Below are 13,262 nucleotides of genomic sequence, written 5' to 3'. Positions count from 1 at the left end.
GATTAGTGGATAAAATATGTAGGGGTATGGAAATAAGGCCTGGATGGGTTGTAGTCAGTGCAGACTCGATGGGCTGAATAGCCTCCTCCTGTACTTAGGGTTTCTATGATTTCTAGGCTGATGGTTAAGTGTTAATAAATGAGACTAGGTAGGTAATTTAGATGTTTCTCGCGTAGTGGTGTAGGTTCGATGGGCCGAAGGGCCTCTTCTGCACGAGATGACTCAGTGATTCTGTAAAGAGATTTAATTCCATTTCTATAGGAATCCATACTGTCAAATTCTGAATTAATATACGAGAAGCAATGAATCTATCATAAATCTGTTATGTAAAAATAAAAACAAGTCAAAAAAGCTTGTTTAGTACTTGTACATTTTCCAGCTTATAGTATTTCTAGGTAATGGGACTGGGGTGATAATGTTATTACAAAGAAGCTGAACATGAGAGAACAGACTGACGTTTTACAACCTGGATCATTCTGAGTTACAACATCAAGAACGAACATACCCAAGAAAAAGATATCAGAGAGAGGGCGCAGTGGCATAAATCTGGGTAAATGCAACAAATCCAAATCCCACCACAGCCAAATTCATTTTACTATTCTTTATTTCCTCATGGGATGTGGGTGTTGTTGGTGTTTATTGGCCAGCATTTAGTGCCCATCCTTAACTGCTCTTGAACTGAGAAGCTGGCTTGGTTATTTCGAAGCACATGTAAAAACCAAATTACTGTAGCTCTCTGGGTCAGACCTGGTAAGGATGGCAGATTCTCTTCCCAAAACAATATCAGTGAACTACATGGGTTTTGTGATGATTGATGATGGTTTCACAGTCTTTGTTACCAAGACTAGCTTTCAATTCCAAATTTTATTATTATTATCCATGGTGGAATTTGAATCCCTGTCCCTGGATCTCTGGATTATTAGTCTCGTAACATTAGCACTCTGCCACCATCTTCCCAAATTCTGTGCAAGTTTAGAATGGCATCAGTAATGGTGATTATAACTGCTATATAGGTCCGATGGGGATGGAAATTTGCATTCCTTACTGAGTTACACTACTGTGTGACTCCAACTGCTCTCCAAAGTAGCTGAACAAACCACTCTCTTACATTCAAAATGGCAGTGGGTCACTACAATTTGCAGAAACACAATAAGCCGTGGCTTGCTGGTGATGCCCACGTCCTGTGAGCGAGTTAAAGGTAAAGCTCCAGAGGAAACTACCTTCTACGCAATCTAATAAGTCACTACACTGACACACAGATCCATGCCAGCTGATCTGGAACTTTATTTGGAACTTACGAAATGCAAAACATATTCCACAGAAACATTCCAACTAATTTTTTTTTTCCACAGGCGATTTATCTTAAGATCCTTTCAGTTTTTTTGTACAGCTGCTAAGCAGCTCAATTTGTGTATGGCCCACACTGGAATGCTCAGGTTGCTGAGGGGAACAGCTTAGAGAGAACACTTATGCAACACTTCAATGTGACTACATTGATGAAGATCTGCACCGTTTCCTGGTAAAGTTTTGGGCTTTAATAAAATTGCGTAAAGTATACTAACACAGCAATATTTCTTTTTAAATTATTAATTCTTTGTCCCGTACATCCCACAGACACAGAGCAACAAATAAAATGCCTGTCTTTGGAGAACATTTCATAGAATCCCTACAGTGCAGAAAGAGGCCATTTAGCCCATCCAGTATGCACCAATTTACAGACAGAGTATCTTAGCCAGGCCCTATAACCCCACATATTTAGCCTGCACATCTTTGGACAGACACAAAAGGAGCAATTTAGCACGGCCAATGCACATATTTGGACAGTGGAAGAAAACTGGAGCATTTAGAGGAAACCCACATGGGAAGAACTTGATAACACCACACAGTTAGTCACCCAAGGCTAGAATTGAACCTGGTCCCATGGTGTGAGGCAGCAGTGCTAACTACTAACATACCACCCATTTACTGAACACCAGGATATTAATGTCATTTTGAGTAGAACATTTAAATACAACAGTAGTCAGACGTTTGATATAAGCAACTGTAGTGGTAGGAAATGTACTTTGGGCTGGATTTTCAGGCTACATTGAGGTCAGGAATGGAGGTGAACAGAGCCTTCAAATACAGGCACCTGCCAGTTTCCAAGCCTGTTCCCAGCATCAGCCATTTTTGTCAAGTGCTGCCTGTCTCAGGAGGCAGCAATTAGCCTCATTAACAGTAAGCAATAAAGACTGACTGGAATTTTCCATTCTGGCTCCAGTTTCTTGATCCAAAAGGAGGCAGTTCAATTATCTGGAGGCCGGCACCCAAAGGCTGGAACGCCAGCACTCCCAGTGGGCAGGCAGGCCCCTGGCTGTTTGTGTCTGATTGCAGGCAAAGGCTGCGCTTCAGAACCACACCCATCAACCCCACAATATGACTTGGTTGCTTTTCCTATTTTTCAAATAAACTTTTGAAAAGGTTGTTGAGGGCCACTTGCATATTAAAGCTCTCCCTCGCCAATCACTGCAATCAGTTGCTCCTCTAAGGCTGGAAGGCCTCCAACTGGCCCTTGTCCTTAATTTGGGGCACCAAATGACCGTTTCTTCCCTCCCCCCACCGAATGAGGGGGTATGTTCAGGAAACAGTCTTGGCGCCCATTCCCCAATCCCAAAGCAAAAATTCAAACTTTTATCTAAGGTTATCACCATATTGACATGCAACAGCACAATCATCCACCTCAAGTTTCACAGAATCGTGACAGTACAGAAGGGGGCCATTCGGCCCATCAAGTCTGCACCGATCACAATCCCACCAAGGCCCTATTCCCATAACCTTACATATTTACCCTGCTAATCCCCGACAGTAGGGTCCATTTACCATGGCCAATCAACCTAACCAGGACTGTGGGAGGAAGCCAGAGCACCTGGAGGAAACCCACGCAGACACGTGGACAATGTACAACCTCCACAGGCAATGATCCAAGGCCGGAATTGAAGTTTGGGGCAATTGCATAATGATTACTAACAATTACAGAGAATGTACAGCCCAGGTACAGGCCATTCAGCCCAATCGATTCATGCAAGCATTTCTGTTCCAAACAAATCTTCTCCCAACCTTTTATCACTGAATTATCACTGAAGGGCAGTACGGTAGCACAGTGGTTAGCACACTTGCTTCACAGCGTCAGACACCCGAGTTCAATTCTCAGCTTGAGTCACCATCTGTGTGGAGTTTGCATGTTCTCCCCGTGTCTGCTCCGGTTTCCCCCCACATTCTGAAAGACGCGCTGGTTAGGTGCACTGATCTGAGCAGGCGCCAGACTGTAGCCACCAGGGGAATTTCACAGTAACTTCATCGCAGTATTCATGTAAACCTTCCTTGTGACTTAAGTAAACTTTAACTTTTAAATTTTACTTTATCAGCATAACACTCTATTCCCTTCTCTTTCATGTCATTATTTAGCCAAATCCCAGAAACTATGCAACAACCTGGTGCCACTGCGATTCCCCAACTGGAGTGAATCAGCCAGAGTAGCAGTGTGAAGTTGTACAAATGAAATAGTGGCATGATGGGAAAATTGGTCCAGTATTTGGTACAAAATAAGGAAAACTGACTCCGCATAACCTAAGACATGAATAAGACCGAGAAGGTCAAGACCTGATAAGGCTGATTCCGCATGTCCTGGTGATGTATGAGTAAGACAAGATAAGGTCAGGGATGAAGGAGTCACTGACCTTCTTCTGTTCTATCAAAGGACAAGTTAAAGGTATAACTGATGAGACAAAGAGTTTTAGGAGGTCAGCAAGTTGTACCATTATTTATGAAATTGCTCATGACGCTATTATTGATCGAATTTTTGAATAAGCTCTGGTCACACAAATTGATAATGATCATGCATAAATACTGAACTGATTCTTTATGTAAGGGCAGGCTTCAGAGCAGAATTAGCAAGTTGTAACGACGGTTCTGTGAGCTCAAGTTTTTGCCAAGACTGCATGCAGTGTTTTGTAAATAAAGACAAGTTATTTTGTTGGAACAAACTTTGTTGAGTCTCTACCACAGTCAAGAAACAGGAAAATTTCCACTTCAACAGCAGCAGTGCGCAGTAGCAGCTATTTTGTATCACAGCCTTCATGCACAATCCTCGTAAATACACTGGTGTCCAAATGATACCATTCACAATAAACATCGTCACACTATCCATGAACATCAGTAAAAATAATGCAGAATCCTCTAGCTTCTCTCCCTCCGCTCATGTTACCCAAAAATACTTTTCAATATTGAATGTCATTTGATTCTAAAATATTATTTTTCACTGAAAAGGAGAATTAAGTAATGTGTACTTTTACTCCTAGAGTGTCAGTAAACTTTACAGCTCAGTAGAGCTAAACTGACCTATATAGAAACATAAACCAGGAGCAGGCCATTCAGCTCATTGAGCCTGCTCTGCCATTCACCTTGATCATGGCTGGTCGAATTATTTTATTTTATTCTACTTTACTATTAGAAATAAACTTTAAGTAAAGCATGGTAAAATAAAATATTTGTATTTGAGATGTGCAGACAAATTATACCAACCACTGTTGTGAGGGGACTTTCCGGTTTGCTTCAGATATAATGGGGTAGATTTGTCTCCTGACTGTTCGGGCATAGCTTTGATGAAGAAATCTGCCACATTCAACAGGAACTCCACACTAGCACAAAGGTACAAATGTTCCAGGACAGTAATGATCGACGTCTCAGTCTCTGTCTGGTTGTATTTCAACTCGATCATGACGCTCTCCTGAGCGCCTTGCTTTTTCTCAATCATTCTGTGAAGAAAGGAGGCATTCTGGTCATTTATACATGGCAGCGGAGTAATTTGTGAATTAAACTCTAATGCGGGGCAATTTAAAAATGAGACAGAGTGAAGAGGAGGAAAGAAAGAGATCTATAAAAAGTTGCTCAATAGGGGAAAGCAGTGAGAAAATTTGTAGGCAGAGAAAAGTAGATGCAGAATAAGGAGCAATTTCCAGAGGCAGAGAAGTCATGAGTGAAGGGGAAAAATAGCAGCAAGTGAACACAAGCAAATCTGTCAATTTCATCGAAATTTTCTTTTTTTAACATTTACACTAGTTACAGGAATAAAGTTATTCCAGTTATCCAATTCCTGGATATATTCCTATATTAACATAGCATCCATTGCAAGGTGACTGTTCACAGAACAAGTGAAATTGAAGTGTTTCAGACTGACCAGAGGTCATTCATAGAATCCTCACAGTGCAGAAGAGGACATTTGGCTCATCGGATCGGCACCGACTTTCTAAGAGTAACTTACCCAGGCCCTCTCCCCCACCCTAGAGGTTTACAGCATGGAAACAGCCCTTCAGCCCAACTTGTCCATGCTGCCCTTAAGCTAATCCCAATTGCCTGCATTTAGGCCATATCCCTCTATACCCTTCGTACCTATGTAACTATCTAAATGCTTTTTAAAAGATAAAATTGTACCTGCCCCTACTACTACCTCTGGCAGCTTGTTCCAGGCACTCTCTACCCTGTGTGAAAAAACTGTCCCCTGGACACTTTTGTATCTCTCCCCTCTCACCTTAAGCCTATGCCCTCGAATTTTAGTCTCCCCTACCTTTGGGAAAAGATATTGACTGTCTAGCTGATCTATGCCCTTCATTATTTTATAGACCTCTATAAGGTCTCTAGAGAAAAAAGTCCCATTCTACCTTATAACTCAATCCATCAAATCCTGGTAGCATCCTAGTAAATCTTTTCTGTACTCTTTCTAGTTTAATAATATCCTTTCTATAATAGGGTGACCAGAATTGCACACAGTATTCCAAGTGTGGCCTTACCAATGTCTTGTACAACTTCAACACATCCCAACTCCTGTATTCAATGTTCTAACCAATGAAACCAAGCATACCGAATGTATTCTTCACCACTCTGTCCACCTGTGCTCCACTTTCAAGGAGCTATGAACGTGTACCCCCCCTCCCCCAAATATCTCTTTGTTCTGTAACTCTCCCCAGTGCTCTACCATCAACTGAGTAAGTCCTGCCCTGGTTCAATCTACCAAAATGCATCACCTGCATTTGTCTAAATTAAACTCCATTTGCCATTCGTCAGACCACTGGCCCAATTCATCAAGATCCCGCTGCAATTGGAGATAACCTTCTTCACTGTCCAATCCCGTCATCTGCAAACTTACTATGTCCCCTATATTCTCATCCAAATCATTAATATAAATGACAAATAACAGTGGGCCCAGCACTGATCCCTGAGGCACACCACTGGTCACAGGCCTCCAGTTCGAAAAACCACCCTCTGGCTTCCGTCAAGAAGCCAATTTTGTATCCATTTAGATACCTCACCCTGGATCCCGTGAGATTTAACTTTATGCAACAACCTACCATGCAGTACCTTGTCAAAGGCCTTGCTGAAGTCTACGTAGACAACATCAACTACACTGCCCTCATCTACCTTCTTGGTTACCCTTTCAAAAAACTCAATTAAATTTGTGAGACATGATTTTCCACTCAAAGCCATGCTGACTGTCCCTATTCAGTCCTTGCATCTCTAAATGCCTGTAGATCCTGTCTCTCAAAATACCTTCTAATAATTTACCCACCAGATGAGAGGCTCACTGGCCTGTAGTTTCTAGGCTTTTCCCTGCAATCCTTATTAAACAAAGGCACAACATTTGCCACCCTCCAATCTTCAGGCAACTCACCCGTGACTATCGATGATTCAAATGCCTCGGCTAGGGAACCCACAATTTCCTCCACAGCCTTCCTGGGATATACTTCATCAGGTCTCGGGGATTTATCTACCTTGATGCGCTTTAAGACTTCCAGACTGTGAAGCAGCAGTGCTAACCACTGTGCCACCATGCCGTCATATTAAGGGGCAATTTAGCATGGCCAATCCACCTGACCTGCACATCTTTGGACCGTGGAAGTGAACCTGAGCACCCAGTAGAAACCCACATAGGAAGAAGGTGTTAACTCCACACAATCACCCAAGAGTGGAATTGAACCCAGGTCCCTGGCAGTGGGAGGCAGCACTGCTAACCACTGCGCCTCCCATCACCCCATTAGTTAAAAAAGTACTTAATGCCGCCCCATTATTTAAAAAAAAAAATTATATGGCAAAAAGCATGGCATTGGTAATGATTGCTGCGATTAGTACAATCGGAGGATTTAAAGAGATCATTAATTCATTCTCACCTGTGTGTAACTTTTTCAATCCCCTCTCTTAGATCATCCAGTGTACATGTGGTGAGATTAACGTCAAAATTCAACGACCCGTTTGTGAACATGATCCCTGAGGCTGTGGTGAGGTGCAGCCTGAACTCGCCGAGACGGGCACTTTCCAGGCGCTGCTGACGGTCAGTGGTCTTCAGTGGGCAAAATAAAGAGAATCATTTTACAAGCGATTGCGGACTGGCCTTCTCAATAAAACAGCTTTCCAGCTAGGAAGCTGTGGATTTCAAGCATGTACACCAAAAAGCTCAAATATCAGTCGAAGTGCAAAAGGTTAGTGCATCACTGCGTTGCATATCCATCTGCACCAATGATATACAATGGCAGAAAATGGAACCCTCTGCAGAGTGTACACATAAAGTAGAATGATTAAGTTGAATGTGCCAAACCAGACAAAATTAAACTAATCCCTTCTGCCTGCCCTTGGTCCATGTCCCTCTATTCCTTGCATATTCATGCGCTTCTCTAAAAGCCCCTTAAACACCCCTATTGTATCTGACTCCACCACCACCCCGGCAGCACGTTCCAGACACCTACCATTCTCCGTGCAAAAAAACCTGCCCCTCTCATCTCCTTTAAATTTCCCCCTCGTATTAGACATTTCAACTATAGGAAAAAGATTGTCAGCCCTATCTATGCCTCATAATTTTATGGATTTCTCGCAGGTCTTCCCTCAGCATTTGCCATTCCAAAGAAATGAACCATCGTCTATCCAGCTCATATCCCCCAATCCAGGCAGCATCCTGGTAAACATCTTCTGCGCCCTCTCCAAAGTCTCCACATCCTTCCTATAGCATAATGACCAGAACTGAATACAATACTCTTAAGTGCGGCCTAACCACTATCACTGTTTGCTGTGCAGACACATGGATTTGGGCCAGTGTCTGCAGGAGTTTGCGCATTCTCCCCGTGCTTGCGTGGGTTTCCTCCGGTTTCCTCCCACACCCCAAAGATGCGCTATTAGGCTGATTGGTGTAATAAATTGTCCCTAAATTAGTTTTCCCTCAATATGGAATGCCATAAGCATAGATAAGGGTCATGGGTGGAGGGGGGACTCGTAATGTTAAAATGGCGGCACGGGCTCTTTGGGCTGAAGGGCCTGTTTCCCGGGCTGTTTTGTTCTTTGTTAACCAAAGTTTGATAAAACTGCAGCATGACATCCTAACTCTTGTAACTCAATGCCCCGACCAATAAAAGCAAGCAAGCAGGCCACACGCCTTCTTTAGCGCCCTATCTCTTGTGTGCTGCTTTCAGGGAGCTATGAATTTGAACCCCAAGATCCTCTGTACATCAATGCTGTTCAGAGTCCAGACATGAACTGTGTACTTAGCCATAACATTTGATCGTCCAAAGTGCAGCACCTCCCACTTGTCTGCATTAAACTCCACCTGCTGTTTCTCCAACAATAACTGCAACTGAGCTATACCCTGCTGTATCTTTTGACAACCTTCTACACGATCCATCTATCTTTGTGTTGACTGCAAACTTACTAAAACTTATGTTTTCATCCAATCATTTATATATATCACAAAGAGCAAAGGTCCCAAATTGTTTTCTTGAGAGCAGAGAAGGCTGAGGAGGGACATGATTGAAGTGTATAAGATTATGAGGGGTATGCACAGGGTGAGTAGGGAACAGCAGTTCCTCTTGGTTGAGAGGTAAATCACAAGGCAACATAGTTTTAGGGCAAGGGGCAGGATATTCAGACGGGATTTGAGAAGAAAAAACAAAAGGTGGTGGGAATCTGGAATGTACTGCCTGGGAAGGTAGTAGAAGCTGGGAGCTTCATAACTTTTACAAAATATTTGAATGAGCATTTGAACCATAGAATCATAGTACAGAAACAGGCCCTTCGGCCCATCAAGTCTGCACCAACCACAATCCCACCCAGGCCCTACCCCCATACCCCTACATATTTTGCCCGCTAATCTCTCTAACCTAAGCATCTCAGGACACTAAGGGGCAATTTCAGCATGGCCAATCAACCTAACCCGCTCATCTTTGGACTGTGGGAGGAGACTCACGCAGACACTAGGAGGATGTACAAACTCCAAACAGACACTGACCTGGGCCAGAAATCAAACCCAGGTCCCTGGAGCTGTGAAGAAGCAATGCTAACCACTGTGCTACTGCGCCGATTTGAAATATCATAACATTCAAGGGTATGGAAACAAGTGTAGAAAAATGGAATTAGTCGTGCCTTTGATGATAGTTATCGGTGGTTCAGACTCAATGGGCCGGAGGGCCTTTTCTGAGCTGTATAAGTTTACTGGACATGACTAGTATCTTAGTTAGCGTGGATAGAGGATTGGTTGTCAAATAGGAGGCAGAGAGTGGGGGTTAATGGGTGCTATTCGGATTGGCGGTTGGTGACGAGTGGAGTGCCCCAGGGGTCGGTGCTGGGGCCTCAGCTATTTACCATTTATATAGATGATCTGGAGGAGGGAACCGAGCGTATGGTGTCGAAATTTGCTGATGACACCAAGATTGGTGGAACGGCAAATTGTGTGGAGGGTGTGAAGAGTCTGCAGAAGGATCTAGATAGGCTGGGCGAATGGGCCAGGAAATGGCAAATGGAATTTAATGTTGGCAAGTGCGAGGTGGTCCACTTTGGTAGGAATAATGGTAGGAAGGATTATTACTTACATGGCGAAAAACTGCAGCAGGCGACGGTGCAGAGGGACCTCGGGGTCCTTGTGCATGAGTCGCAAAAACCCAGCTTGCAGGTGCAGCAGGTGGTCAGGAAGGCAAATGGGATGCTGGCCTTCATAGCGAGGGGGATTGAATATAAAAGTAGGGAGATCTTGCTGCAGCTGTATAGGGCATTGGCGAGGCCGCAGCTGGAGTACTGTGTGCAGTTTTGGGCGCTGTACTTACGCAAGGATATTTTGGCCTTGGAGGGAGTGCAGAGGAGGTTTACTAGGCTGATACCAGAGTTGAGCGGGTTGAGCTATGAGGAGAGGCTGAATAAACTAGGCTTGTACTCGTTAGAGTTTAGAAGAATGAGGGGAGATCTCATTGAGACGTATAAGATGATGAATGGGATGGATAGGATAGACGTGGAGAGGCTCTTCCCGCTCAGAAAGGACAAAAGGACTAGGGGGAACAGCCTCTGGATAAAGGGGGGGGCGGTTTAGAACGGAGTTGAGGAGGAACTTCTTCACGCAAAGGGTGGTGAATCTCTGGAATTCTCTGCCCGTTGAAGTGGTGGAGGCTGCCTCGCTAAATATTTTTAAGACGCGGGTTGATGGGTTTTTGATAAGCGAGGGGATTAAGGGTTATGGGGAGAGGGCGGGAAAGTGGAACTGAGCCACGACAGATCAGCCATGATCTTATTGAATGGCAGGGCAGGCTCGAAGGGCTGGATGGCATGTTCTTATGTTCTTATTTTGCTGATGTTTGACTCTGGAGGCTCAAAACTTTCAGGAGGTACTGGTCATATTTATCATTGGTCCTCTGCTTTGACTCTTCATTTTCACAACAAGGTGGCTTCATGGAAGTCACTACCCATTGAACTAAGATTGCGGAACAGTTCAAGTCTTACGGAAGCAAAACATTGTGTTTGTAGTTCTATGTGTTTTCTGTTTTGAGCAATTCCGTTAACCTGTAAATAACTCTAGCTATTGGATGTCTAAATGATGACCAACACATTCATATAGGACATTTAACATAGTAAAAGTGCCCAAGGCACTCCACAGGAGTGATACAGTAAGTGCAACCCCTAATGGAGTGGTAAGATTTTTAAACTAGTACACATTAAGGCACTGACAGAACTAGCAATATTCAGTTAAATGACTTCTAAAATAAGTTTGTGCTAACGAGAAGCAATTTACACACGAGATGCAGTAATTGATTCAAACAAGTAATTATGATTGAAGGCACGTGTTGATATTGAATATATTACAACTGATTTTAAGGAATATTGTTCACTTTAGTCAAAAAGCATTTTACTGCAAGGCATCATGGCAAAAGTCATCAGGGCAAAGCCACATTTCGAGAGAATATTTGAACCTTGGAAATATGCAAGATTTATCAGTAAGGTTTCAGATGGAAGGGACACAGAACATTTAATCACATTTCATGAATTGGGTTTACTCCCTGTCGGGTCAAGATGAGACTGGTACCCAATGGTGTCACAAGTTAGTCTGGTTAGACAGTGACCTTTAAGGGATCCTGTGAGAACATTTATTTGAACTCTAGGCTAAGCGCCTTAGGCTATTAGGCAACTGGGGAATGGGGTCAGCCAAGACAGAAGTCAGCTTCCAGATTTCGTGGATTAATAGTTGAGGGATGGAATTCGATTGGCTAAAGTATTTGACATGTATTATTGGTGATTTATGTACGCTGAAAATGACTGATTTAAAGTCACTGAAAAGAGGAATGAGTGATAAGAAAAAACTATAATTGATCTCTTTTTGATTGAATCTAACAAAAACATCGGCGAAGTTTTGCTGCTCTATGTCAGAGCTACTCAACTCTTTGATGAACTCCTGGCGGTCGCTGGTTTAAATAAAGTTACATACCTGTCTCATGAATCTTGTATTGTCTAAACTTCAACTTGTCTAAACGTCACCTCAAGTATCTCACCAACAGATATCAAATATTTTTAGCCAAAAAGGGTGATACCTATCAGGTGAGCTGAGTTTTAAGAAGTGTCTTAGAGGAGCTCAGAAGAGAATTAATGCAGCTTACCACCCACACAGAAGGCACGGTTATCAATAAAATTACAGTTGCACAGGGGGTTAGAATTTGAGCAAAGAGATTAGAGCATTTTAGGGCCGGAGGAAGATATGGATGACCTGGTGTCGTGAGACTTCTTAAGGAAGATACGAAAACAGAGGGGAGAGGACATGGAGAGACTTGAAGACAAGATTGAGAATGTTAGAAATCAAGCCTGCCCCACCATTCAATAAGATCATGGCTGATCTGAAGTGGCTCAGTTCCACTTTCCCGCTTTCTCCCAATAACCCTTAATTCCCTTGCCTACCAAAAACCTATCTACCCGTGTCTTAAATATATTTGGCTACCTCACTAAATACATTTAAGACACGGGTAGATAGGTTTTTGGTAGGCAAGGGAATTAAGGGTTATGAGGAGAAAGCGGGAAAGTGGAACTGAGCCACTTCAGATCAGCCGTGATCTTATTGAATGGTAGGGCAGGCTCGAAGGGCTAGATGGCCTACTCCTGCTCTGATTTCTTACGTTCTTAAGACACTGGCAAATCACAGTGTGATAGCTATCACATTTTGGAATGGATAAAAGAACTTGCAGCAGTCTTCTGACACATAAAAAATTAAAATTATTACTCCTTTGCCAAATAGATTGTAAATTTTAATTTCTAGGGACATGGAACTGCTTATAAAAGCTGCTTTTGGTGGTAAAGAGTGGTGGAAAAGAGTGGAATCTTAATAACCTCATCCAGACCAGCAGGAGTATAAGTGAGAATGAGCTGATTATCTGGACTGCAGCTTCAGCTAAATGTGTTCCTTTAGGGAAAACAGAAGATAATTGTATAACCCGCCTTTCTGATCTTTGTGAGAAGTCTCAATGCCAGATTAAAGGCCAACAGTTTTACTTGGAATCATGAGCTTTCGGAGTGCTGCTCCTTCATCAGGTGAGCGGAGAGGCAGCTTTCACAAACATGGTGCATATACAGACACAGACTCGACTGCAAGATAATGGTTGGAATGTGAGTCTTTACAGGTAATCAAGTCTTCACAAGTACAGATAATGCAGCTGAAGAAAGATAATCACAGGTTAAAGTGGTGTGAATTGGGTGAAGCCAGGACAATTAGTAAGATTTTGCAAGCCCAATCCATTATGCTTCTCTCCACCTGCACTGTGTGTACCTGGAAATACTCACATTCCAACCATTAACCTGCAATTGTGTCTCTGTCTGTGTATGCCGTGTTTGTCAATTCAACTCTCCATTCACCTGATGAAGGAGCAGTGCTCCAAAAGCTCATGATTCCAAATAAATCTGCTGGGACTTCAACCTGGTGTTGAGAGACTTCTTGCTGTGCCCAC

At 43.1% G+C, this 13,262-nt stretch overlaps 1 protein-coding gene across 4 annotated transcripts in view; it reads right to left on the bottom strand.

Annotated features, from left to right (window-relative positions):
* The window catches only part of vps13c (vacuolar protein sorting 13 homolog C), a 298,634-nt gene that overhangs the window by 99,360 nt on the left and 186,012 nt on the right, over positions 1-13,262 (bottom strand). For all 4 annotated transcript variants that reach the window (XM_080216043.1, XM_080216044.1, XM_080216045.1 and 1 more), the window contains 2 exons: positions 7,200-7,369; positions 4,561-4,793 (listed from right to left, as the gene is read on the bottom strand). In XM_080216043.1, the coding sequence (XP_080072169.1) occupies positions 4,561-4,793; positions 7,200-7,369 (403 nt within the window). The remainder of the gene's footprint in view (positions 1-4,560; positions 4,794-7,199; positions 7,370-13,262) is intronic.

Source organism: Carcharhinus amblyrhynchos, chromosome 32 (assembly GCF_965287045.1).
Source record: "Carcharhinus amblyrhynchos chromosome 32, sCarAmb.v2.hapA, whole genome shotgun sequence".
Taxonomy (NCBI): Eukaryota; Metazoa; Chordata; class Chondrichthyes; order Carcharhiniformes; family Carcharhinidae; genus Carcharhinus; species Carcharhinus amblyrhynchos.
Note: the sequence above shows the minus strand (reverse complement) of the source record. Positions and strands in the feature narration are given on the sequence as shown.